At 55.6% G+C, this 24,532-nt stretch overlaps 3 protein-coding genes across 18 annotated transcripts in view; 1 reads left to right on the top strand and 2 right to left on the bottom strand.

Moving 5' to 3' along the window:
- Nucleotides 1-21,471, bottom strand: part of MED25 (mediator complex subunit 25) — a 28,182-nt gene extending 6,711 nt beyond the window's left edge. For 3 of the 11 annotated variants that reach the window (XM_057711973.1, XM_057711966.1, XM_057711971.1), the window contains exons 1-17: nt 13,462-13,675; nt 13,321-13,366; nt 12,821-12,945; nt 7,239-7,337; nt 6,703-6,823; nt 6,283-6,445; nt 6,023-6,153; nt 5,696-5,783; nt 5,414-5,607; nt 4,850-4,978; nt 4,346-4,431; nt 4,210-4,267; nt 3,980-4,087; nt 1,568-1,756; nt 1,145-1,216; nt 798-1,016; nt 365-548 (exon numbers count right to left, since the gene is read on the bottom strand). In XM_057711973.1, the coding sequence (XP_057567956.1) occupies nt 365-548; nt 798-1,016; nt 1,145-1,216; nt 1,568-1,756; nt 3,980-4,087; nt 4,210-4,267; nt 4,346-4,431; nt 4,850-4,978; nt 5,414-5,607; nt 5,696-5,783; nt 6,023-6,153; nt 6,283-6,445; nt 6,703-6,823; nt 7,239-7,337; nt 12,821-12,945; nt 13,321-13,366; nt 13,462-13,595 (2,146 nt within the window). In that variant the 5' untranslated portion in view covers nt 13,596-13,675. The other 8 variants (XM_057711968.1, XM_057711972.1, XM_057711974.1 and 5 more) reach the window with 7 other exon arrangements.
- FUZ (fuzzy planar cell polarity protein) lies at nt 18,914-23,820 on the top strand. 4 transcript variants are annotated; one of them, XM_057711990.1, is made up of 11 exons: nt 18,914-19,224; nt 19,480-19,601; nt 19,869-19,953; nt 20,174-20,242; nt 20,465-20,569; nt 21,338-21,535; nt 21,684-21,779; nt 22,119-22,225; nt 22,301-22,365; nt 22,449-22,523; nt 23,536-23,820. In XM_057711990.1, exons 1-11 carry the CDS (start codon nt 19,114-19,116, stop codon nt 23,760-23,762), a joined length of 1,260 nt encoding a protein of 419 aa, XP_057567973.1. In that variant the 5' UTR covers nt 18,914-19,113; the 3' UTR covers nt 23,763-23,820. The 4 variants fall into 4 exon arrangements, with proteins under 4 accessions (XP_057567973.1, XP_057567974.1, XP_057567972.1 ...); XM_057711991.1 differs by lacking the exon at nt 20,174-20,242; XM_057711989.1 differs by having other exon boundaries at nt 19,480-19,953.
- Nucleotides 23,804-24,532, bottom strand: part of AP2A1 (adaptor related protein complex 2 subunit alpha 1) — a 48,333-nt gene continuing 47,604 nt past the window's right edge. For all 3 annotated transcript variants that reach the window (XM_057711965.1, XM_057711963.1, XM_057711964.1), the window contains one exon: nt 23,804-24,245. In XM_057711965.1, coding sequence (XP_057567948.1) covers nt 24,168-24,245 — 78 coding nt within the window. In that variant the 3' untranslated portion in view covers nt 23,804-24,167. The remainder of the gene's footprint in view (nt 24,246-24,532) is intronic.

Below are 24,532 nucleotides of genomic sequence, written 5' to 3'. Positions count from 1 at the left end.
GTCTAGGAAGCCCTGGGGAGACCCACAGAGGTGCCTTCTGACCCCATGGGACCACAGATTTTCTGTTTCCCATGAGCCTTTGGGAGCCCATCCCCCAATATACCTCTCTGGCCCTAAGACTACTTTCCAACAACCCCAGGAAAACACGCAGGAGGGGAATGGTGGGGAGAGCTCCTGCCTCCTTGGTTCTTGGACCCCTGGGCTGTATTTCCCAGGAGCCCTTAGAGCCCCCAAGAGCCATGGGGGCACCCACTCTTCTTGAATCCCAGGACTTCACTTCCCAGAAGTCATTGGGGTTGGGCTCCAGCCCAAGGGCTGTTGGGATACTCACTCCAGGCCCCTGGCCTCCCCCGAACCTCCTTACCTGGCAGTGGAGCCCTTGGGGGAAGCTGTGCAGGCCAGGACTGGGCTGGCGGCGGCGGGTGCAGGAGCGGAGGCCCCAGCTGGGGCTGCCCCAGGCCCTGGTGTGGTGGGGGCAGCAGTGCTGGGGCCCCTGGTGGCTGCAGGTGGTGGAGGGAGGCCTGAGGTGGGGGAACCCCAGTCTGGGGCTGGGGGAACAAAGAAAGCAGCTCAGAGGCCCTTGGTGGACAGCCCCCTCCCCCACCCCTCACGTAGCCTCTGGTCTTTTTTCAAAGGAATCTTAGCAGAAACCCGCAGAAGACACGTGGGGAGGAGCCAGGCGGGCCTCCAGTCACACCCTCCGGTCACACCAACCTCCCGCCTCCAGGATGAAAGGAATCAAACTGTCTAGGCCCAGGTCCCACAGCTCCCATCTGCCCTCCGCCCCCAAATCTCACCGGTGGTGGGTTGAGGAGGAGGCTCCGCAGTTGGGGGTTCGCCCCAGGGTTCTGAGGCCGAAGGATGGGTCCGGGAGGGGGTGGGCCGGGGGCCGCTCCAGGGGGGCCTTGCGGGGCACCTGGGGGGGCCTGGGCAGCGCCCTGGGGCTGGGGCTGCCCCGCGGCCGCAGAGGCCCCCACGGTACCCTGAGGCTGGGGCTGCTGTGGGCGGAGCTGGAGCTGACGGGAAGAGACCGGGGTGAGGGACAGAGCCCCTAGACACCTTGACCTCTGCGGTAGGGTCAGAATCACAGCGTCCTCTGGGGCCTCCCCCGCCCTGGCCCTGAGCCCACTGGCCCTGTCCTCACCAGGTTCTGCGAGGGCCTTGCTTGGTCCTCCAGAATGGGGCCCAGCCCAGGGGGTGCCTGCTGTGCCCCCATCTGTGTGGGGAGAGAGGGAGCGGGTCAGGCTAGGCGGGAAGCCCCCATGTTGGGGAGGGTCTGCGCCCTGAAAGGGAACCTGTCAGGAGCCGGGAACGTTCTCTTTGGGGGGTGGGGCATCAGGGTGGTAAACCTCATGTCCCCAGGTCCCCAAGAGGGGACTGTATCTTGGAGATTCGACAAAACTGCTAAAAAAGGAAAGAAAGGCTGCAAGGGAACCCGGGGACGGGCCCGCACGTGGCAGAGGAGTGACTGCCCAGCACTGCAGCCCCAGGGGGGCCCTGCGGGGTCTGGCCGTGGGCTCCGGGCCCCAGCGGGGCGGCGCGGGCACGGGGGCGCCGAGTCGCTCACCCCACGCTGCTGCTCCAGCTTCTGCTGCTGCACCTGCTTGTGGTTGGTGATGACCTGCCGGATGCCGTTGACGAAGCCGCTCTGGTCGTAGGGGATGAGGCCCATGAAGATCTTCTTCTTGGACGAGTACAGGAGCATGAGCACGCGCACCTCGCAAGGCGCCGTGTGGGGGAAGTGCACGCAGCCCGCCTGCAGGGAGCATCGGAACCGGTCACACCCTGGAGGAGGGGGCAGCTCACCCCTCTGGGGGTTAGATGGTTCTAGAAGCCCCGAAGGCCAGGAGTGGCGAGCTTTCTGCTCTAAAAGGTTGAGGAGACACGAGGTTTGTCTTGAGGCCGCTCCAGAGAGCTGGGTGCCCAGAGGAACAGGGTGGAGCTGGGATTCTTGCTGACCGCTGGGCAAGGGCAGAGGGGATGTCCCCCCACCCTGCGCCACCGTGTGGGGCTGAACCTCGAAGCGCCACTGGGAAGGCTCACAGCTGAGAGGGAGGGGCTTCGACACAGAGCTGACCGCAGAAGCATGTGATCAAGGCTGGTGGCAGACACGGTGACTGACCAGGGACCCAAGAGCCCCTGGGGGCGCCACACCCTCTCTGCCTCAGGACCTGCAGGGAGAACCGCGGGCAGTGGCGCTAACGTCACAAGGGGTGTGACGCTGGGACGCGCAGACACACATCACGTGTCCTGCCCGCGGCGGGACACACAGAAGTACCCGGGAAACATTAGTGAACGTGAGGTGAGGCCCTAACACACCAGGCACTGAGCACAGGGGCTCTTGGGGGAGGAAGGGTCCCCCTGTAGAACCTTGGCCAAGGAAGCCTTGCTCACCCTGCTAGGTGCCTACCATCTGCCCTTCTCCCCAGGTAGAGAACCCTGATTCCGTCTGGGCAGCAACATGTCCAGGTGCCCGTGCACTCATGGGTGCCTGTTTCCCGGTGGTCTCCTACGCAACTGGGGTGGCCCAGTGGCCCAGACCTGGCCCAAGAGGTGAAGAGAAGCCTGCCTGAGACTGTGGGAAAGTGCTCTCCTAAAGACAGGGAAATACACAGCTGCTGCCACGCCTCCTTCCCGCCTTCCTACATCAAGTCACACAGGCGTCCTCGAGCCATCTTATGTCCACGAGAGAGAAGCCCGGAGATCCTGGCCCTGACGTCACAGGGCTACAAAGCTAACCCCGAGAGCTGCCCACTTCTGGACATCCTGTTACACATCACAAATGAACACCTGCTTGTACAGTGCTCGCTTTGGGGACCTTCCTCTCAGAACCCAGCTGCCACGCTGTGAGGAAGCCCACGCCACACAGGGAGGCCACACGTGGGCACGTGGGTGGCCGGGCCCAGTGGAACCCCAGCTGACAGACAGCACCATGTGAGTGGGCCACCGTACACCTCCAGCCCAGGCGAGCTTTCAGATGACCAGTCTCAGCCGCCATCTGACGGCACCCCCCACAAGAGTCCCCAAGCAAGACTAGGCCAGCTGAGCCCCGTGGACACACACAGGACTGTTAGAAATAGTAAACTGTTGCTTTAAGCCTCCACCCCAATCAGCTATCTGTTCTAAAAACTCTGCTGGTTGAGTGTATTGTTATCTGCAACTGGAGGTATTCCGAACTCTCAGGATCACCTTCTTTGTAGAACGTTCCTAAGGATTCCATGAGGTAATGCACCAAAAGGCCCCTCTCCTGGAAAAGTGCCAGGTCCACAGGACGTACTCATTAACCGGTTCTGCTCTATTTAGAAAGCCTCCCTCAGTGATATGAGTTGAACTGTGTCCTCCAAAAGAAACATGCTGAAGTTCCAAAGCCCAGCACCTGTGGCAGCGACCTTATTTGGAAACGGCATTGACAGATGCAACAAGTTAGGCTGAGATCATCGAAGTGGACCCCAATCCAAATGACTGGTGTCCTCGTGAAAAGACAGAGACACACACACAAGGAAGAGACCCCATGAAGAGAATCACAGAGGGAAGACAGCCATGTGACACTGGAAACAGAGACTGGAGTTGTGCTGCCTGAGGCCAAGCCTGCCGGGCTACCCGCTGCAGGAGCGAAGGAAGGGTCTTCCCCTAGAGCCTTCGGAGAGCACGGCCCTGCTGACACGGATCTCGTTCAGACTTTTCTTTGCCGGAAGTGCTAGAAAAGACATTTCTGTAGTTCCTGGCCCCAGGAAGCCAACCCACCCAGCAAACACCTCTCAGAGCCAAGAATTTCCTCCTAAATGCTCCTGTCATACCCTACGATGGTTTTAACACGGAACGGACCTCAGTCTGGTGACTGTTGTAATTATAAAGAAAAAGCTAAGGCTGAGGAGCCCAAGGTCACAAAGGCAGCCCCACCACCAAACACGGCTCCCTCAGGCCCAGGGAGAGGGGGAGCTGCCGCCCGCCCGGCCCACGGCCCGCCAGCCCCACTCACGAAGCCATTGCCCATGATGCGGTAGAGGCCTTTGAGGGAGTCCAGGTCCTTGTTGGTGAAGTGGAACTGGACCATCCTCGAGTTCCGGAACAAAGGGCCCAGGGTGGTCTGTGGGAGACAGGGCGGGCAGCCGGTGCGGGGGGCGGTCAGCCGGTGCGGGGGGCGGGCACGTGAGGAGGGGCGGGCGGAGGCGCGGGTGGGCGGGCGGCCGGCCCCCTCCCGCCGCTCACCAGCAGCTGCTGCGGGATGAGCTGCATGATCAGCTTCTGCGGCCACTGCTCTGCTTTCCTGGGGGCGACACCGGCAGAGGCGTCAGGAAGATGCACACCCCAGTTCGCACGCCCGCCCCCCCCGGCAGCCACCTACAGGTTCTCGCCGTGATTCACGTAGACCTGACAAGGCAGGGACCGGGTCAGCTTGGTGCTGGCGTCCACGGAGGCAGGCTTGGGCTTCTGAGGGGGAAAGAACGGCGTGTCCCCAGTGAGAAGGACCCTGAGCCTCCATCCCTACCCCGACCTCTGTGGCTCCACCCCGGGAGCCCCGGAGCTCGGGATCCTCCCCAGTTTACATCCCACAGGCCCTGGGCTCCTCCACCAGACCATCAATCCCACAATCCTCTCGCCTTCGAACGCCACAAAGCCTGGGGCCCCTCCTCCTGCCCCTAAACCCCACAACCCTCAGTCCCCTGGATGCCACACTCCCCTGGGCGCTCCCCGCACCGGGAATCCAGGACTTCGCTTAGTCCTGAACTCTGGGCGACAAATCCCATGCGTCCTTGGGACTACCCTTGGGGCTACACGTCCCATGACCCCACGGCGGCCCTGGCCTAGCCCTGCACCCCATCAGGCCCAGCCCTGTGGATCCACTCACCTCCTGCCACTCAAGGACCCCGCTCCAGGCCAGGAGTTTGTTGGAGACGGACTGCTGCCCGCCAAGGGCTGGGGCCCCGAGCTGGGCTGGAGAAGGGCCGCTCACCCCGCCCGGGGCCACAGTGCCCGCCTGACAGAGGGGAGGAAGGAGGGCCACGGGGCAGGGTCAGACCACCTCCTGGGAGGGACTGTCCTGAGAGAGGGACAGACCAACGAGCAGAACAGGACAAAGGTCCCTTCCTGTGCACCCCCAGGCCCAGAACACAACTGGGCCATGCCCGGGACCATAAATGCTCTGATCCTGTAGGGTTCAAAGACTCTCAAGTCCCATGATGCTCCGCACTCCCAGGACCCCTGGGGCTCCTCAGAATAGTCTTCACCCACCCGGAACCACAAACCCCACGATTCTGCCCCCAGACCCAAGAGTCTCACTGTCACCTGTAGCCCAAGCTCCATGAGTCCCTGACGACCCCAAATAACACGACGCACGTGCCCCTGGGCCTCCCTCAGAAAGGCCACCGGCTCCTCCCCTGCACTGTGCGGGACCCGGGAAGCAGCCACCTACCACGGATGGTGCCCCGGGCTGCGCAGGGGGCGCTAGGCCCGGCCCAGGAGCCACAGTGGAGACCAGGCTGGGCTGGGAAGCTGGAGGTGGCTTGGGGGCGCCGGGGGGCCCCGGGGGCAACTGGGGGGCCTGGGCCTGGCTGTAGGGGGGACCCACTCCTGGAGCGGCTTGCTGAAGAGGGTTGATGGGTGAGACTGTGGGAGAGACCAAGGGAAGAGGTGGGGCCAGGTGTGCGGAGAGGGGCCCGGCTGCACCCCCTCCCCACCCCTGCCCAAGACTCACAGCGGGGGCCCAGCCCAGCCTTCTGGTTCTTGGCGGCCTCCACTGCATTCTGGGCAGCCACCTGGGCTGCACTCAGGTTCCCGGGGACCTGGTGATAGAGGGGAGGGGCTGTGAGGACCACCCTCCCCAGCTCCAACATCGTAAAAGCTCCTGACTCCCATCACTCCACAGGATGTGAGGCCCCAGCTCTAAGAGTTCCACCCTCCAGATGTCTCAAGGGAGACTCCCATCACCCCCAAGGCCCAACGTCCAAGTAAGTCTCTCCCAAGGGGCCAGGGCTCCGACAAGGCCCCAGGAGCGTGTCCCTTCCCTGGTGACCTCCCATACCTGGTACTGCTGGGGGACAGGGGGCAGAGGCTGCTGGGGGGCTGCCGAGAGCGTGGCGCCCGAGGGTGGAGCTGGAGGCAGAGGCACGGGCTGCTTTGGCTGCAAAGGGCCTGGGGCCGAGCCACCCCCGACTGAGAGCCAAGGATGGGCGATCGAGCCCCGTGAGAAGCGGATTGAGAGAGGGAAGAAAATCCAAGTCACAAGGAGCTGGGGAGGACGCCCCTCCCATCCCCGTCCCCCCACCAGCACCTGGGCCTCACCCGGCAGCACAAGCCCCCGCACCAGCACCATGTGCCGCGGGTCCTGGCTCACATCTGCTGGCGGCTGCAGTGGCTCCAGCATGGCCGGCGGGGCTGCCTTTTCGAACAGAAGCCGCAGGGCAGGCAGTTTCCGAGGAGACACGATGGAGAAGTAGATGCCTCGCTGCAGGGGAGGCGACAAGCAGTCAGCAGGAAGCCACAGGGCCAACACCTTGGCTGTCACACCTGCTGGGCCCTAAAACTAAACTCCCATCAGGCTTTGGGATAGGAGACCCTAAGACCTATATCAGCTGCCCCAGAGGATTCTGGGTGATGGTTCTTCCAAAAGGAGCCAGCAGAGCTGGCCACGGAGTCTGTGATGACTCTGTGACCCAGGATGGCAGGCCCTAGCCCTCCTCCCTCAGACCCAGGAGTCCTCACCTCCCCAATCTTCTGCACAAGAGTCTCCGTTGTGCACCCAGAGTAGGTGGTGCTCTCGACAGCAGGCAGCAGGTACGGGGGCGAATTACAGATAAGGAGGCAGACTCGGTGCGTCTGGCCACTGCCGGGGACAAGCAAAGACGTGGAGCAGGTGGCAACAGGGGCCCTGAGAAAAGACCCAGAGCCAGCAGCAGCAGAGGTGCAAGTCCTCCGCCCCACAGAAGTCAGGAGAAAGGACCCCACTTCACAGCTGAGAACACTGAGGCCCGGAGAGCCTCCTGACTCACTCTAAGTCACCCCACACGCAGGGAAGGCAGGAAGCAGACGCAGAGCTGGCTCCCTTTTCTGATGAGGACACCGAGACTGGGCACAGGCCAGGAGACACCTCCTGCCGCCTGGCCCCCAGTGCCCAGCACGCAAAGCCCACCCAACTCCTCATATTGAGGCTGGGGGTGGAGCCCCCTATGACGGGCGAAGCAGGCTATGAGCCAGGTGGACAGAGACTGACGTGGACCCCACGCGCCGGGCACACTCACATCTGCTCCCGCATCTTCTTGAAGTCATCGAATAGCTGCAGGGCTGTGCTGAGGCCTTCTGCGATGAGGCTGCAGCTCTCGCCACCCCCGCCCATGAACCTGCAGGGGCCAGGTGGTCAGCGCCCAGAGGCCCTTGGGGTGCCCAGGGCTACCACCCCCTACCCCCCAGGCCACCCGGGAAGGGCTCGCACTTGGGCCACCCCTCTCCCCAGACTGTGCACCTCGGGATGGGGACACTGCTGCATTCCCTGCTCTGCCCCCAGCGCTGGCACAAGGACAGGGGACATTTGTCATCTCCTGTGAGGGAGTCCCCAGGGCAAGAGGCCTCAGCAGAGAATGGAACAGAGAAAGGGCCCAGGACACTAAGCCCGGGATCCTGCGCTGTGTCCCAGTCCCTGTGCACCTTGCCCTCTCTGGGCCATCTGCCCTGGCCTCATCCCCACTGCCCAGCCTGGTGCAGGGGTCTCCTCCCTCTTCCCACAGCATTATGGGTTGAACTGCGTCCCCAAAAAAAGGTATGCTTAACCCACCCACTACCTTCGGATGTGACCTGATTTAGAAACAGGGTCTTTACAGAGGTAAATAGGCTACAATGAGATCACTGGGGTGGCCCTAATCCAATATGACCAGTGTCTTTATAAGAAGGGGGACTTAGGAAACAGAGACAGACACGCTCAGAGAAACGGCGATGTGGATGTGAACAGACACAGAGAGAACGTCATGTGGAGATGAGAGTGACACTGCCATAGGCCAAAGAATGCTTGCGGCGACCAGAAGCTAGAACACAAGGAAGGACCCTCCCCTAAAGTTCCAGAGGGAGCACGGCCCTGCCCACACCTTATCTCAGACTCCTGGACCCAGAACTGTGAGACAATAGCTTTCTGTTGCTGTAAGCCACCTTGTTTCCAGTACTTTGTTACAGCAGCCCCAGGAAACTACTACACACAGACTCGGGCTTCTCCTCCACCTCATCTACAGATGGGTCACCAGTGTCCATCCCTGAGTGGCACGCGGCAGGCCTCTGCTAGACTGCAGCTGTTGCCACCACGAGTCTTTGGGTCACGTGGTCACCAGGCTGATCCTCTGCCACAGGGGACATTTCTGCAGACTGCGCCCTGCTCTGGGAGCCCTAAGGGCCCTGTTGCTCTGAACCGTGACCCCTGTGTCTGTGTCAGCACCTGTATCCCTCACAAGGCAGGGACGAGGTCTGAGATCTCTTTTGTCCCCACCCTCACCCCCCACAGTCTGGCACAAGGGAGGCCTTGGGAACTGTGTGTTACATAAACAAATGGCTTCAAATCCAACCCTAGCCAACAAGCCCAGAATAGAGCCAAGCCCTCGGCTGGGCATCTGGGCCCCGCCCACCTTCCCACTCCATCCCTCTCTGGGTGCAAGTCCCCCAGAACATCTCACAGGTCCCTGGACTCCATGATCAGCCACACGCCCAGGCCTGTGCCTGTTCTGTCCACCCCAAGACCACTCACCACCGCCCCTTCTGGCCCAGGTGGAGACCCTGCTTACCTATGCAGGCACCCAGCCCAGTGTCACCCTCCTCCAGGAAGCCTTCCCCACCTGCCACCTGATTTTAGGGCCCACTCTCGATCACATCACGTGTCCCACAATACTGTGACTGTCAACCTTCCTTCCACAGCCCACCTCCCCCCCAGAGGGTGCAGCCCTCAGTGAGGGAGACCCAGTGGCCTGAGCCAGCTCTGAAAGGACACACAGGGTCCCGGGAAATGCCTGAATAAGTGAGCCACCGAAGCGTGACCCTCTGTGCCCCATCCGAATTCCTTCCTGGTGTAGACTTCCGCCCTCTGCTCCCCTCTCAGGCTGCTCAGCCCACACCGCTGGCTCCTCACCACCCACTCCCCAGCCCTCCTCTTCCTCGCCATCGAGACTCCGGTTTGCACAGGAATTTTAATGCCACAGGGTTGGGGCAGACCCGGATGAGTGAACCAACCCTGGAGCCACATACTGCCTGCTTCCTGGACTGGAAGCAATCAAGCCATCTTCTTGGCTGGGGCTAAGGAGGCAGGGGTACGGGGGCAGGGGAGAGGCGGCAGGCAACGGCTTCAGGCACGCAGGGCTTCCTTTTAGGGTGATGGAAATGCTCCAGAACTAAATGGAAGAGGTGGCTGCACAACGATTTGAATGCACTAAATGCCACTGAACTGTTCACTTTAAAATGACTGCGTGTTATGTGAATTTCACCTCAATTTCTGAAAAACAACTTATGAGGGAAAGAGTGACTGACTGACCACTCTGAGACCCCAAAGCTAGCTTTTTTTATTCCACAGTAAGCATAAGCCATCTTTTACCAGCTCAGAGAGAGACCTAACAAATATTTTGCCCAAGACATGAGAAAAACTTAAAAATGGGGAGTGGGAGAAGAAATTCCCTGCTGGTCCAGGGCTTAGGACGCTGCCCTCTCACTGTCAAGGGCCCAGGTTCAATCCCTGGTCGGGGAACGAAGATCCCACAAGCCGTGTGGCATGGCCAAAAAAGAAAGGGGGGGTGGGGGGAGTGGGAGAAAAACATGACCCGTTGCAAAATAGATTTTAAATATCATACAGTTTCAAGTAAATCCCTCAAATAATAAACACGAAGTAAAAATGAAACGGAAGTGTCCTGGGTAATACAGGTGAGCTCTGACTCACTGCTTCCTCACCCTCATGTCTCCGCCCCCAGCTGTCCCACCCGAGGTCACACTGGGGTCCTCACCACCCACTTTCATGGGCTAACAGGCCCCCAGAGTCCCCCAGAGGGACCGCATGAACGTGAACAGCAGCCAGCTCTGACCAAGGACTTCCTGCAGCCAGACCCCCACCCAGCCCATCACCCCACGGAAACATCGGCTCCGAGAGGGCCAGGACCTTGCCTGCCTCATACCCCTTGACTCTTTGGTGCCTGAAACAACGTACTCCACAAACGTCTGTTGAATGAATGAACGCGCACATAAATAAACAAAGAGTTGCACAAATGTACTGTCACAAAGCTATGGGGAAGACACTGGGGCTGTTTTCCTTCTACCCTAGCCTTTCTGATGCTGGGTCACTAGCTGTAGGGGGGAGGGGGACCGCCCCTCGCCTCAGAAAGGAAACATAACATCAGAAACGCATCTCCGCAAAGCAAGGACGTTTCACACTGCCTGCTTTGTTCTGTGAGTGATGGATGTTCCAGAAGAAGAAAAGATTACTCCAAGAGTGGACAAAACTTGCTGACTTTCCTTGTGATCTGTTATAGGCCCACCCAGAATGTCACAGACACTGAACTTAGATGGTTACACAGGACTTGATAAAACAGTGATTACTATGAATATCAAATAATGGCTTAAAATGTTAATCAGCTGATTAGGAGGATTCCCATAAGCATAAAGCACACAAAGCTTTTCTATTTGGTTAAAGATACAGCGCATTCTAAGTGGGTTAAGGGGGAGGGTGGATATGTGATGAAGGAATTCAGAAAGCATTTCCCTCTTATTTTCCCAGTGCCCTTGACATTTTTAAATAAGGGGGTTTGACTGCTTTTCCTGACAGCCATCAGAAAGTTTGGCTTCCTGGTGATTATCTTCCCCCACAGCTTTCACTCGTTCATTTACTCAACAAAGGTCTCCTGAGGCCTCTTGGGTTCCAGGCCTCAGCTGGAAGCAAACAGCAGGAGAAACAAAGTCTGGGATATTCACAGTCCAGAGGCGTGGAGCTGTGACAGGGAAACACCTGGCAGCAATGGGGGCAGAGGAGAGAGCAACTGGCTGCTTGCCAGAATCAGGGAAAGGACATCTGCATTGGGTCTTGACGTTTATATAGGAGTTTATCAGGGAGAACCACAGTGTGAAGTGCATTCTGGGCATTCATTCATTTGCTCACATGTTCAACAAAATTTTCCTGTGGCTTCTTTTGTGCCAGGCCCTGTGCTGGGTGCTAGAGACTTGAGGGACATCAGACTTGGACTTGGGCCTCAAGCAGGCACCATTCAACACTATTCAAGTCTTACCACAGTCTATTCCGGAGGTTCTCAACTGGGGTGGATTCTGCCCCCAAGGGGACATCTGACAATGTCTGGAGACATTTTTGTTTGTCATACTGGGGAGGGAAGTAGCCACTGACATCTGGGGGTTAGGGGCCAGGGGTGCTACTGAAGACCTGCAATGCACAGGACGGCTCCCCACAACAAAGAATCATTTGGCCCAAAGGGTCAACAGTGCTGAGGTTGAGAAACCCTGCTCTACCCTGACCATGAATTCTAATGACCATGAGGGGGAAACTTAAGTGTCAACTTTACAGTGAACATGCAGCACCTAGTCCAGCACACACAGCCTGGAACAAAGCAGGCATTCAACAAACATCTGCAGCAGGGACGCACAAAGGTAACAGCAAACTGACGTTATTTAACGAACTCTGACCAGACCCTGAGCTGAACACGGTATGAGGACCAGCTCCTGTGATCTTCCCAAGAGCTCTGAGACATGCACTACTGCTATCCATCTGCAAACCAAGAAACCAAAACACAAGATAACAGCAAAAGCTTAGGTAGCACTTAATATGTATCAGGTATGGTTTTAAATAGTCATCAACTCATTTTTAATTCCCAAAGTATCCCTATTAAGTCATGGTCACCAGGTCTCCAATGATCCTCATCTCCTGGTATTCGTGCCCCCTCAAACGCTGAACAGGACTGACCTGTGTACTAAACAGGATGTGACAGAGGAGATGGTGTGTAACTTCCAAGATTTGATCATAAAAAAGCCCTGTGGCCTCCTCTCTGCTTTTTCTGTTGGACTGCTCAGGCTGAGGAAAGCTGGCTGCCACGCTGGGAGGATGCTCAAACAAGCCACTAAGTTTGTTTTTGTTTGTTTTTGGCCATGCCTTGCAGGATGCGGGATCTTGGATCCCCAACCAGGGATCGAATCCATAACCCCTGCAGTGGAAGCGTGGAGTCCCAACCACTGGACCGCCAGAGAACTCCCAAGCTGCTAACCTGTTTTAACCTGTTACCCAACAGTGAATAAGGAACATGATAACTGTAAGCACTACGGACCTCTCCTTTTAGAGATAAATTATATCAGACACAGGGGACAGAGACTCCCGTGTCTGGGAGTTCTGTTGCGGTGGAGCCCTGCTGCAGCCCCAAGCTGCCTGCACCTGCAAAAGCCTGCAGTGTGTACTATCACAGTTCACTCACTCCAAAGCACAGAAGCCTAGCTTATCTGGGCCTAGCCCCACGCCTCTTGCACTCAGGCTTCAATGCCTGGGTCTGGAAAAGGAGGGCTAGAGTAGAAACGAGAAGCAACAGAGAGGAAAAGAACCACACGTGGCGTAGGACATGAGTGCTGGAGTTCCACAGGCCCCCTTGCCTGGGAAGTTCTTTCTACTTCCGAGCCCGACGGAAACATCAGCTGAGCACACAGAACCCACCATGGAAATGACTTAGGAACAAAACCACAAATCCCTTCACAGTCCCTATTAGCCAACCAATGTGGGGGGGGGGGGGCGATCCTGCAGTTCAAATCCAAGCCACCATTCCTCCGCGGTCCCTCACAGGGTCCCCCAACCCTCCCCAAAGCCCAGAAGAGAGCTCACTTAATGCCATCGAGCCAGGTGACAAACTCATAGGCGCTGCTGGTGGGAGCGTGACACTGTACGTAGGACTCTGGAGCGCAGTCCACCGTGTTGAACACCACGAGGCTGTACTGCGTCCCCCCATACTGGGAGAGGAGGACAGAGGAACTCTTCACCTGGAACCCCAGCTCCCTTTTCCCTCAGGGGAATCGGGGATCCCAGCCCCCTCCTCCCTTAAGACCCAGGGGTCCAGGTCCTCCGCCCCCTCCTCCCTCGGACCCAGGAGTCCGGACCGCAGCCCCTCCCCCCTCGGACCCAGGAGTCCGGACCGCAGCCCCGCCCCCCTCGGACCCAGGAGTCCGGACCGCAGCCCCGCCCCCCTCGGACCCAGGAGTCCGGACCGCAGCCCCGCCCCTCTCAGACCAGGGAGTCCAGGTCCCCGCCCCCTCCTCCCTCACACGGAGGTGTCCGTAGACTCCCGTCTTCCCTCTTCCCTCAAACTCAAGAATCTCAAGACTCACGTCTCCCCCGAAGTCCGTCTCGGCAGGAGGACCACCATTAAAATACCTGTGAGGATCGGAGGTGAAACGTCGGGGTGAGGCAAGAGGCTGTGGAAAATTAAAGTCGGAGGGCGGGGCTGGAGTCGCGGAAACGGCACTCACTCGATGGCCGGGAGCAGGTAGTGCTTGCGGAGCCCCTCGAAGTAGGGCCCCAGGTTGGCCGTGCCCTCAATTACAAACACCACGTCAGCTACAAGGCCCCCGGCGCGGGCCGGGCCCTCCGACCCGGGGACCATGCCCCGTGCCGCAGCCGCCGCCGCCGCCGCCGCCACCGCCACCGAAGCCACCGCGAGCTGAGCGGAAGTGCTCCTGCGCTGCGCGCGCATGCGCGCTGGACGGCCTTGCGTCGCTGTGAACGCGCTCGCGGCCATGTTTGTGTGGGGCACCGGCGGGGTGGTGTGGTTCTCTCCCTCTTCCTTCGTACCCAGTGTGTGCGAGACTCAGAAAGGACCTAGCGAACCCCTTCGGGGGCCTGATGTGGAAAACTGAATTATTCACAGAACTGTAGAGAGCGCAATATATTGAAAGCGGCGCGTCAGCCGCCATTTTTGAGCGGGGCGACGTTCCGACACTAGTTTCAATGGGAGGGTCGGGAGACCTGGTTGCTATGCAACGCGTACGCTGCCCTTGTTTTCTAAAAGAGAGATTAGGTTTCTAGCCAAGTTCTTTCTGGCTCGGGGGGGTTGGCTGGGGTCGTGTGAAGGGTCCAATCACATCGTCCGAAACGGGGTTACTAGGCAACGCTTTAAGGTTGCAATCAACTCCGAATGGAGTGCAGCTGTTTTTCCCCCGAAAAGAAGCCGAACTCCAACCCAAGTGGAGGTTGCTAGGCAACACCTGATAGTTGTTTTCTGGGAGAAGAGCCAGAAACTGGCTTAAAACATAAATACGTTCCAGGTGGATTAAAAATGTAACTGTAACAGATGAAACCATAACACTGTATAATCCTGAAGACTGTGAAAAGAGTTTCTTATCATTACAGCAAAGCCAGAGAACGTAAAATATTGAATTGTTTGTGAGCGTAAGACTCCATGAACAAAGTTGAAAACGATACTATAAACTGGCAGTTATTGTAACATGCGTGTTTGGCAGAAATTTACTACACAAATACCTGTTACTAATCAATAAAAAGTTAGGAAAATAGAAATACTTTATTTTTTTAATGGAGAAGGAAACTAAGCAGGCTTTTCGCACACGCAAAAAAATATTAAAAATAGCAAAAAAAATTTGAAAGCCGCTCTGCACCAATTAAAAAATGCTAACAGAGGGTCCAATGATGTAGCATTTTACCTTTGTCATGTTAATGTTGGAAATAATAAGTCCATGAGGGTGTGAGGGGTTGGGTGAAATGAGCCGGCCCAGACGTGATCTCTTGGGGATGGAAACCAAAACATCTTGCTCCAATGCAGTTTGTCAATATATTTTACGGTAAAAGCGTGCATTGCTTTGCACTCAGCAGTATCACCATTTTGTCACATGTACTTTATCAATCCCTTTTTTCTTTTTTCTTTGCTGAGCCCTTTTAAAGCAAATCCCAACATATCATTTTAACTCTACATGCTGGACTGGCCTCTCTAAAAAGTTATGGATATTTTTGTACATAACCTCTATGCCATTAACACCCTTAACAAAATTATGATATTTCTTGGTATCATTGAACACTTAAATCTGTAATCAAATTTTCCCAATTCTCTCAAAATATCTTTTTACAGCTGTTTTATTTGCATCAGGACCCAAACAATGACCAAACATATATTTAGGTGTCTTAAATTTCTTTTAATCTAAAGCAGCTCCCTTCTTTTTTATGCTAGTGTAATTAAATTTTGATAAAATTATGGTGGTGTAGTGATTAAGAATCCACCTGCTAATGCAGGCGACACGGGTTCACTCCCTGGTCTGGGAAGAGCCCACATGCCACAGAGCAACGAAGCCTGTGTGCCACAACTACTGAGCCCATGTGCCGCAAAGGCTGAAGCCCGGCGCCTACAGCCAGTGCTCCACAATAAGAAGCCACCACAATGAGAAGCCTCTGCACCACAATGAAGAGTAGCCCCTGCTCGCCACAGCTAGAGAAACCCCGTGCGCAGCAACGAAGCCCCAACACAGCCAAAAAACAAACAAAAAAACCCAAAAGAATTAACAAAATTATAAGGAAGATAAAAGTAAGTTGGAGAAAGGCAAAATGATCAACAGGGAAGGAGATTAAAATGGTACCTAAAATTCCCATAAGGAATCTTCTATTTAGATATGCTGAATGCATGATTGGTTCCATTAACTGATTTTTAACCATTTCCATTAATGTATTACAAATGGTGAGATAAACAATGAGATATTTTAGCCTGGACTTCAGCTTCCCACATTATGATACATTAGGTGATATGACATTGTTTTTGTGACATTGGTGGTTTCATAAGAGGTATGAGTAGTCTTCAAGAATGTTCCCTCCTCCACAGAGGAAACAGAAATTAACAAAATAGATGGAGATGGAATCGAACTTCCTGCACCAGATGGGACTGCCTTACCAGATGGGACTGCATTGGCATTACCAAGAGCCTGAAGGCAGCTGTGATTTGTAAAACTTAGTGTAGGTCCCCAGCTAAGCAAGAGCCTTCTTGGACAGCTGATCTAGTTCCAGGATAGTAACACTCCTGGCAACCTGCAGAAGCAGAAGTAAATCCTCCCTAGATGACTCTGATCAATATCACAAAGACCACCAGCACAGAGACAAGGATTGAAATTAGAGTCCACAGAAACAACAGTTAACACCTCTGGGACTCCAGGTACTGGAATTGAGGTAGGAGCTAGATGGGCTCCAAGCTAGTATTTACAACTGGCCTGTTCACACCTTTGGGATGAGAAGAAGATGAGCTCCAGGCCAGACATCCATTACCAGCTCTCTGTTTACATTTCCTAAAGCAGGAGACAACTGGGCTCCACATTGCATATTTATGACCGGACTCCTGTTTATATTTTAAGATTTGCACCTCGATATAAGAAACAGCAACAGAAATAGGGTAAATAACTGGACATTTGGACACTTTTATGGCAGGGACAGAAAGGGGCTAACCCTGTTAAGAGATCAAGAGGTCATATGCTCCCCATCTTTGGGACAAGGCAGACACTGCGCGTGCGTAAAAGCCTTCATGGGGTCAAAAAGGCAGGGGATGCCAGACCATAAGTCTTGCTGTCTGTCTCCCAGAAGCCTTTGAGATAGGATCCATCTCAATTGAGAGGTGCGAGCGCACCCAGGGGAGGGTCCAGAGGCAAATTAACCCTGGGGTCAAAACGATATGATTGGCTAAGAAGAAGACAAAGACCGAGAAGACTACCCCTTTATAAAGAATTTAAACTCCCCCCAAAGGCACGAGTCTGGGGACTCTCTCCCTGAGCTTGCCCGTGCATCCTTCCACAGGTACTTTGCTTTTCCAATAAAGGTTTTTACTTTTCTCTTTACCTTCTGCCTCCTCGCCTGAATTCATTCTTGATAAGGTAGGCAAGAACTAGGGACCCAGGTCCTAGCCACTGGCCCCTGTGGTCCAGTGGTTAGGACTCCTGGTCTGGAAGCTAAGAATTAATATCTTGCTTCCAGCTACTGCTCGCTGCTGCTTGCTGCAAGCTGCCACTTACTGCTGCCTGTGTCCGAAATCAGAATTGTCAGGTTCATAATGAACCACAATATGAAAAATAATAGGAGAAATAAAGGACATGAAGTTATCCCATGCTGTGTAACAAATTACCCCAAAACTTAGTGGCTTGAAACAACAACATTGTTACTTCCCAATTTCTGTAGATCAGGAATCCAGGCAAGGCTTAGCTGGGTCCCCTGCTTCAGAGTCTCTTACAGAATATAAACAAAGTGTCAGCCAGGGGTGTAATCACCTCAAGGCACAACTAGAAAGGATCTGCTCCCATGTTCATTCTTGTCATGGTTAGCAGGATTCAGTTCTTCACAGGCTACTGGCCACAGGCTCCATGTGTTACCCACCAGGGTCCTTGGACTCTGTAATCAATAGAAATTGATAAGAGGCCAGACAAGAAATTCAGACAAGGCTTTATCGGGACTCTTGCTACAGCACGAAGGAGCGAAACAAGAAACAGGTGCCCTTGTAGAAACAGGTGCTCTTGTTTGCTCCCTGAAGAGGAGCAAGATGGTTCCTTAAATGGGGTGAGGAGAGAAACAGGTTTTTGGTACAAAGTACTTCAGGAAATAGGAAAATTTTAAATTATCCTGGAAAGATGATCTGAGATGCAAGAATGAAGAGGGACAACAAAATTAATCATAAACATGTATGTAATTACAAATAAACATTGCCTGCATAAAATAAGAAAAATATTCAATGAGCCACAACTACCGAGCCCATGTGCTGCACCTATTAAAGCATGCACGATCCAGGGCCCATGCTCCACAACAAAAGAAGCTACCGCAATGAGAAGCCAACGAATCTCGCAGTGAAGAGTAGCCCCCTCCTTGCCAAAAGTAGAGAATCCCCACGTGCAGCAAAGAAGACCCAATGCAGCCAAAGAAAGAAAGAAAGAAGACATTTTTAAAAATATTACTATACATTTTCTAAATATATTTGGATAAATGAGGGCAACTGTTCTCACAAAAGAGAAAACATCTAATTGATTAAATTGATAACTTAATGAAGATTTCCTTTATCACTTTAAACACAGAGGTGAGAACCTATGTTTAGGTTCAGATAGTATACAATGCAGTATAGGATCGGCTAAATCTTATTTTGTTACATCCATAATATGTTAGAATAGGACATTTAAAAAAGACGAAGTGTATTTATATGGTTTCATGAGAAAAAAAGTTTGAAAATAACATTAATACAGTAATCATATTCGTGAAAGTGTAAATATTCTGCGTTAAACTGTAAACTTTTTATTTTAGGGAAAGGATTTTGGGAGGAGTATTTTCACATTCTGCACGATACTCTATCATGTATAAATTCATTACAAATAATAGTATATTATTTTACGATTCTGGAAAATAAAGGATTTCATCTTTCTAATAAAAACAACCAGGTCATTTGTTGGTTACTAGGCAACGCTCGCCGGACCAAACCATCCTCGAGGGTGAGGGGGGAGATTTTACTCTAAGGGAGCTTACTCTGGATTCGTGATGCGGCCATCTTTGAGAGGGGCACAGCTGTTTCCAGCCTTAGAAGGAAAATAAGACTGAATATGGTTGCTAGGCAACGCTTAGGCAGTGTCGCCATCGTTGAGCGGGGCTCAGTGTTTGCCACTACAAAACGGAAAGCCCAGCTAAAGCGGTTGCTAGGCAACGCCTCGGCACCGTCGCCATCTTTGAGTGTGGCACGGCTATTTGTCAATTTAGAATGTGAAACATACTTGTTTACGTGATGGTTACTAGGCAGCGCCTTGGTGTGGTCACTGCCTTCAAGTTGGGCTCTTCATTATCTTCGTTAAATAGTGTCAAACTGCTTTAAGGAGCGACTAGAAAGCTTCGCAAAGACAATTAGCCGCCATCTTTGTTAGGGGTACTGTGACTTCCGGTTAGGGCAGAAGAGAGCGTAACGGGGTTTGGGGGAGGTGCTGGAATAGCGGTTGGTGGGGGGTTTGCGTTGGAAGAAGAAGGCGGGAATCTAGTCCTCTTCCAATCAGCTCCGCATCTCTCTCTCTCTCTCTGCCGGCTTCGGACCGCAGCCCGACTTAATGTGACTACGGGCATGCTCCAAGGCGGGCACTGACTGTACCCACGAGGGTACTGGAAGGCGGGGGTTCCAAATGGGGGAGGAGGGCACCGATGGCATCGTACATCTGCTGTGCCTCGCGGCATCCAGCGGGGTCCCTCTGTTTTGCAGGAGCAGCCGCGGCGGCGCCCCAGCCCGCCAACAGGTTGGGGCCCCGGGTGCCTGGATCTCCAAAATAGAAGGGGTTTAGATACTTGGATTGTGGGTCTTCAAGGGAGTAGGTGCTGGGGAAGTTTCAGAGTTAAATTTAGAGGGTCGAGGGTGCAACTGACCAGTGATCCTGCCCGAAGAGGCGAGGCCAGGGGATCTAGAAAGATGAAGGGGTTGGGGACCTGAGTCATTGGTTCCTAAGGAGGAGGGGATTGGGGGCTCCTGTCTAAAGTCCCCAATCTTTCCCCAGCTCCCATTCTCTGTCATCGGCTCCCTCAATGGAGTCCACATGTTTGGGCAGAATCTGGAGGTGCAGCTGAGCTCTGCGAGGACGGAGGACACAACCGTGGTGTGGAAGAGCTTCCATGACAGGTCTCCAAGGGTAGCTTGGGGGCAGGGCCAGGGTGTTGAACAAGACCCTGCGTCGTCCAGCTCTCCAGTGCCAGCTGTTTACCTGGCTGTGGGATCTTTGACAAGTCAGTTACCCTCTGTGATCCCTGAGTTTCTCTGTATGCAAAGCAGGTTGTGCTCGGGCATGGATGTAGCTGGCATCCAGGATCAAGGGCAGACCCTACTTTCCTCCCTGCCTTGTTTCCTTGGCCTGGACTCATTTTTCCTTCTCACCTTCCTTTGTCACAGCATTACCCTTATTGTTCTGTCATCTGAGGAGGGCACCTCGGAGCTGAGGCTGGAGAGACTACTCCAGATGGTGTTTGGGGCCATGGTGAGACTCCCCAACCCTCTTTTCCAATCCCAGGAATCTGAACTCTCAGCATCCCTCTCTCTCTCAGGACCCAGGAATCCTGGCCCTCAGTCCCTCCTGCCTCAGACTGAGTCCAGATCCCCAGTTTCCTCTTCCCTCAGACACAGGAGTCTGAGTCCCAGCCCCTCCTGTCTTATAACCAGTTGTCCAGGGCCCCTACTCTCTTATATGGTTCATCTAGATACTTCTTGTGGGACTTGAAGAGCTGACCAATATCCGCAACGTGGAGAGGCTGAAGAAGGAGCTGAGGGTGAGGCTGCAGAACATGAGGATTGGAAGTTGATACCCGGTTACTGATAATTGGGAACTACAGTTCCCAGATGCCCCCGGGGAAAGCCTGACCCAGTGGGTTCAGGGGGCAGCTTGGTTGTCTGACAGCCCCTAGCAAGGCCCAGCAGCCTTTTTTCTGAGAGGGAGGCAGCAGATCTGGGTGCCACCTGGGTCCTAGGCTCCTCCATTTTCCCTCTGCTAGGCCAGTTACCGCCTCATCGACAGCTTCCTGGGGGACTCAAAGCTCATCGGGGACCTGACCCAGTGTGTGGACTGTGTGGTTCCTCCAGAGGGGTCCCTCCTGCAGGTATTGGGAATGTCTTGTAACCTTTGAAAATTGTTCCTCTGACCCTGAGTCCATCCCCATTCTCTTACCCTTGCGCCACTGCCTTAACCTCTTATCCTTTTGGCTTCCAGCCCGACCCCCACTTGACCCCAGAAGGATCTTTCTACACCCAGAGCTGCCCCTGCCCCTCTCCTAGTCACAGCCCTCCTGTGGCTTCCATCACCCCCAGGACAAGGTCCCAGGCCCTCAGTCTGGTGTTGAGGACCTGACACCCGCCAGCCTGCTCACCCTAACCTCTACTAACTCCACAGTCCACCCTCTCCCAGCTTCCTCGTGAGTCTCACAAATCCCCACAACTTCCCAGCTTCCCTGCCCTGGTACATCCTGTTCCTTCTTCCTGGGAAATCTTTACTTACCCTTCCTTAAATATTGCTCTGGATTCATCTGGCATGGCTGCCTCAGCAGTTGACTCTTGGCAGGTGACGTGACCTCTCTGAGCTTCAGCAGGTCGTAGATTGAGCCTACCTGGCACATAATAGAACTCAATAAATCGTAGCTGCTGCCGTTACAATTATTAGCTTCAGTAGGACGTGTCAGCCTAGGTAGCAGTCACTCTACCTGCTTAATTTCACAATGTGACTTGGGGATGGTACCTGCATGTGAAGGTGAAGGAACGCAGGCCCGGAGAGGGTGAGACATGAGTATGACCACCATGCAAGCCACCTGGGAAGTCACTGTCCGCCCTGCCCATGTCTCCTGACTCTCAGTCGGCCTGCCTCCCTTACCCAGGAAGCCCTCTGTGGGTTCGCTGAGGCGGCGGGCACGGCCTTCGTCAGCCTGGTCGTGTCGGGCCGGGTGGTGGCAGCGACAGAGAGCTGGTGGCGGCTGGGGATGCCGGAGGCCGTGCTGCTCCCCTGGCTGGTGGGGTCGCTGCCGCTGCAGGCCGCTCGCGACTACCCGGTGTACCTGCCGCACGGAAGTCCCACGGTGAGTGAGTGGGTGGGGCCGGCAGGGGGCAGGTGAGGGCTGGGAGGAGCGCGCAAGGGGTGGGTACCTGGAGGTTGTCTCGAGGAGGCGGGGCTTGTGATGAGAAGGGGCGGAGCTCCGGGCCAGCCCACCCTGCGCGCTGCCTCAGGTTCCGCACCGGCTTCTGACCCTGACGCTCCTGCCGGGCTTGGAGCTGTGTCTGCTCTGCGGGCCGCGCCCTCCCCTCAGCCAGCTGGATGCACAGGTGAATCTTGGCCACGTCCCGCTTTTCCCCTATTTCACCTTCTACCCGCAAGCCCCGGCCTTTGAGCACCCTCCCGAAGTGTGCCGTCTTTACCCTGGACCAAGCCTTGCCCCGCCCCGCCCCTCTCTTAGGCCGCGCCCCGACCCTCATAGGCCACGCCCCCTTTGGGCTGTCCCTCTTTCCCTCTTACCCCATCCTTCCAGGCCTTGCCCCTTTACACGGTCCCCTCTGCCTTCTGCCCTTGTGGTCACCTCCCCCGCTCCCAGGCCAAACCGCCTTCCCTTGGTATACCCCCGACCTCACCGGCCCCGCCTCTCTCGCTGACCACGCCCCCTGCAGCTTCTGGAGCGCTGGTGGCAGCCACTGCTGGACCCGCTGCGGGCCTGCCTGCCGCTGGGACCCCGAGCGCTGCCCGCGGGCTTCCCCCTGCACCCGGACATCCTCGGGTAGGGATTGGACGGGGTAGTGGGTTGGGGGCCCTCATCCCCTCTTTCCTGGCCTTGACACCTCTTTTCCCACAGGCTGCTGCTCCTCCACCTGGAACTGAAACGTTGCCTGTTCACGGTGGAGCTCTCGGGGGATAAAGGTGAGGGAGGAGGGCGGGACCGGGGCGGGGGGGCGTGGGCTGGGGAGCGGCTCTGCCTTATCACGTCCCTCTTCCCCCTTCAGAACCGTCTCCTGAGCAGCGTCGGCGCCTCCTCCGCTCCTTCTACGCCCTGGTCACCGCCACGCACTTCCCACCAGGTCAGCGGCGGGCCCAGCGCCCCCTTTGCACAGGCTGAGACCCTGAGTCTCCGCTGTCACAAGGTGGGAGCAAGGGGTGGAGATGGGGAAACTGGTAGAAGAAGCCAGCGTGAACTGGGCATGACTTGTCTGTGAGAGCTGGGTATGCACGCTGACCGGAGGGGAAGGGAGGGGCAGGGAGGTCCCAGCCTGCAGCTTTCAGAGCCTCCTAGGTAACCCTGATAGTTAACACTGGGAGCTCATCTCCTGGCAAGTGCTTTTCTGTGTATTGACTCACTTCATCCTCACAGGTGAGGGTTATCTCCTGTTACGTCATCATTTCCATATTATAGATAAGGAAACAGACTCAGCTAATAAGGAGCAGAGCCATGATTCAAACACAGGCAGCCTGGCTCCCACATCCACACACTCCCAGCTCTGCTGCTGAAAGTACAGGCTTTGCTGATAGTCTTGGGTGGAGGAGGATGATAGATTCCACAGAGCCCAGGTCCAGGAGGAAAAGTTGTCACATAGAACCTGTGAGGCCCAGAGAGACAAGAGGAAGGGACCTAGAGTGACACTACAACCCCAGCGAAGACCCTGGTGAGCGTAACAAATGGTAAAAAGCTCCACCTGGAAGGGGCAGAGGGCTGTGCCTTCCTAGCTGTGCAATGCCACTTCCCCACCTGCTTCCCATATATGTGGGGCGCGGTCCTTGGGAGGATTACAGGTCTTCCCCGGAGCCCAGTGCCTGACACCTGGGAAGCACCTCCTGTATGTTTGTGATCTGTATTGCTAAGTGGATTACCTGGGGCTGCACACAGTGTCCCCAGGAAAGTGGGGGACTGAAGCTGGGTGGGAAGAGGGGGAGAAAGTCCATGATCTCCTCAGGTCCTGACAGCTGCCTGGAGCTGTGAGGCTCTCCACTGTCAGGAGTCAAACTTAGGCTCAGGATGCAGGTGGCTCCTGTAGGTTGGCATCTTAGTTGTCCAAGCCCCACTGGTCACCTCTGCCCTCCCCGTCCTTCCTTCAGAGCTGGGGCAGCCAGAGGAGAAGGCGGAGGAAGCGGTCCACCGGGCCCAGGTACCGAGAGCCTGCTACCTGGTGTCAGGGGCTGAAAAGCCAGGCACGGGATGGCGGCTGGTGGCCCTGCAGTTGGGGCCACGGCGGCTGCTGCTGCTGCTGTCTGCTCAGAGTCCCACACACGGGCTGCGGGGCCTGGCCACCCACACTCTGCACGCCCTCACCCCTCTCCTCTGACCACCAGACGTAAGCACCAGACACAGACATGGACACGGGGCTGTTAGCGTCTCTCTGTTTATTCGCTCACAATAATACACAGCCCCTGGACGGGGAGGGGGCAGGAGGGGCTACGACAGGATAGGGTGGGAGGGGAGGAGGTGCCCACTTCCCTGGCCCCTCTCCCCTCTGTGCTTCGGGGCGAAAGGGAGGGAGGGGGCTTCCCCTTACCCCTCCAGAATGTAAACAGCAGCAGATGAACAAAAATAAAAATACAAAAGGCCGGAGGAAGGTCCTAGGCATCCCCTCACCCCGGGGTCTTCCCTGTCACCAGCGGAGGTCCCCTCGCTGCCCCATCCACCAAAGCTGCCTCCGTCTTGGGGGCTGCCCAGTGCCGGCCACATCCCGGGGGGCAGAGTCCAGGGCTCAGAACTGCTGGGCCAGCAGTTCACACAGGTGACGGGAGACGGGCTCCTTGCTGGTGCGCAGGGTCAGCCGGTACATCTGGGAGGGACAGGGGGACTCAGGGAGGAGGCAGAGAGGATGGAGAGCCCGAGGTGGGGGGTGGTAGAGGCGGATACAGATTTATTTACACAGATAAATGATGAGAGAAGAGAAAAAGGATCAAGGGGTCAAAAAGTGGTATAAAGGACAGGGGAGACAGAGGAGATAAAGGATGAAAGAGAGAGGTCACGAAGGGTAAAAAGGATACGGAGAGATGAAAACCACGGAGGGAAAGGGAGAGGAAGACCAACGGATGGAGAGACAGAAAGGGAAGCAGACAGGGACAC

The sequence above is a fragment of the Hippopotamus amphibius genome, chromosome 16 (genome assembly GCF_030028045.1).
Source record: "Hippopotamus amphibius kiboko isolate mHipAmp2 chromosome 16, mHipAmp2.hap2, whole genome shotgun sequence".
Classification (NCBI taxonomy): Eukaryota; Metazoa; Chordata; class Mammalia; order Artiodactyla; family Hippopotamidae; genus Hippopotamus; species Hippopotamus amphibius.
Note: the sequence above shows the minus strand (reverse complement) of the source record. Positions and strands in the feature narration are given on the sequence as shown.

Bases quoted from the DNA above. Each gene is read 5' to 3' on its own strand.
- FUZ (XM_057711989.1), top strand. From the start codon at position 19,114: ATGGGGGAGGAGGGCACCGATGGCATCGTACATCTGCTGTGCCTCGCG. The intron at 19,225-19,479 runs GTTGGGGCCCCG...ATCTTTCCCCAG, and splicing joins GCGCCCCAGCCCGCCAACAG to CTCCCATTCTCTGTCATCGG. The intron at 20,570-21,337 runs GTATTGGGAATG...TCCCTTACCCAG, and splicing joins CAGAGGGGTCCCTCCTGCAG to GAAGCCCTCTGTGGGTTCGC.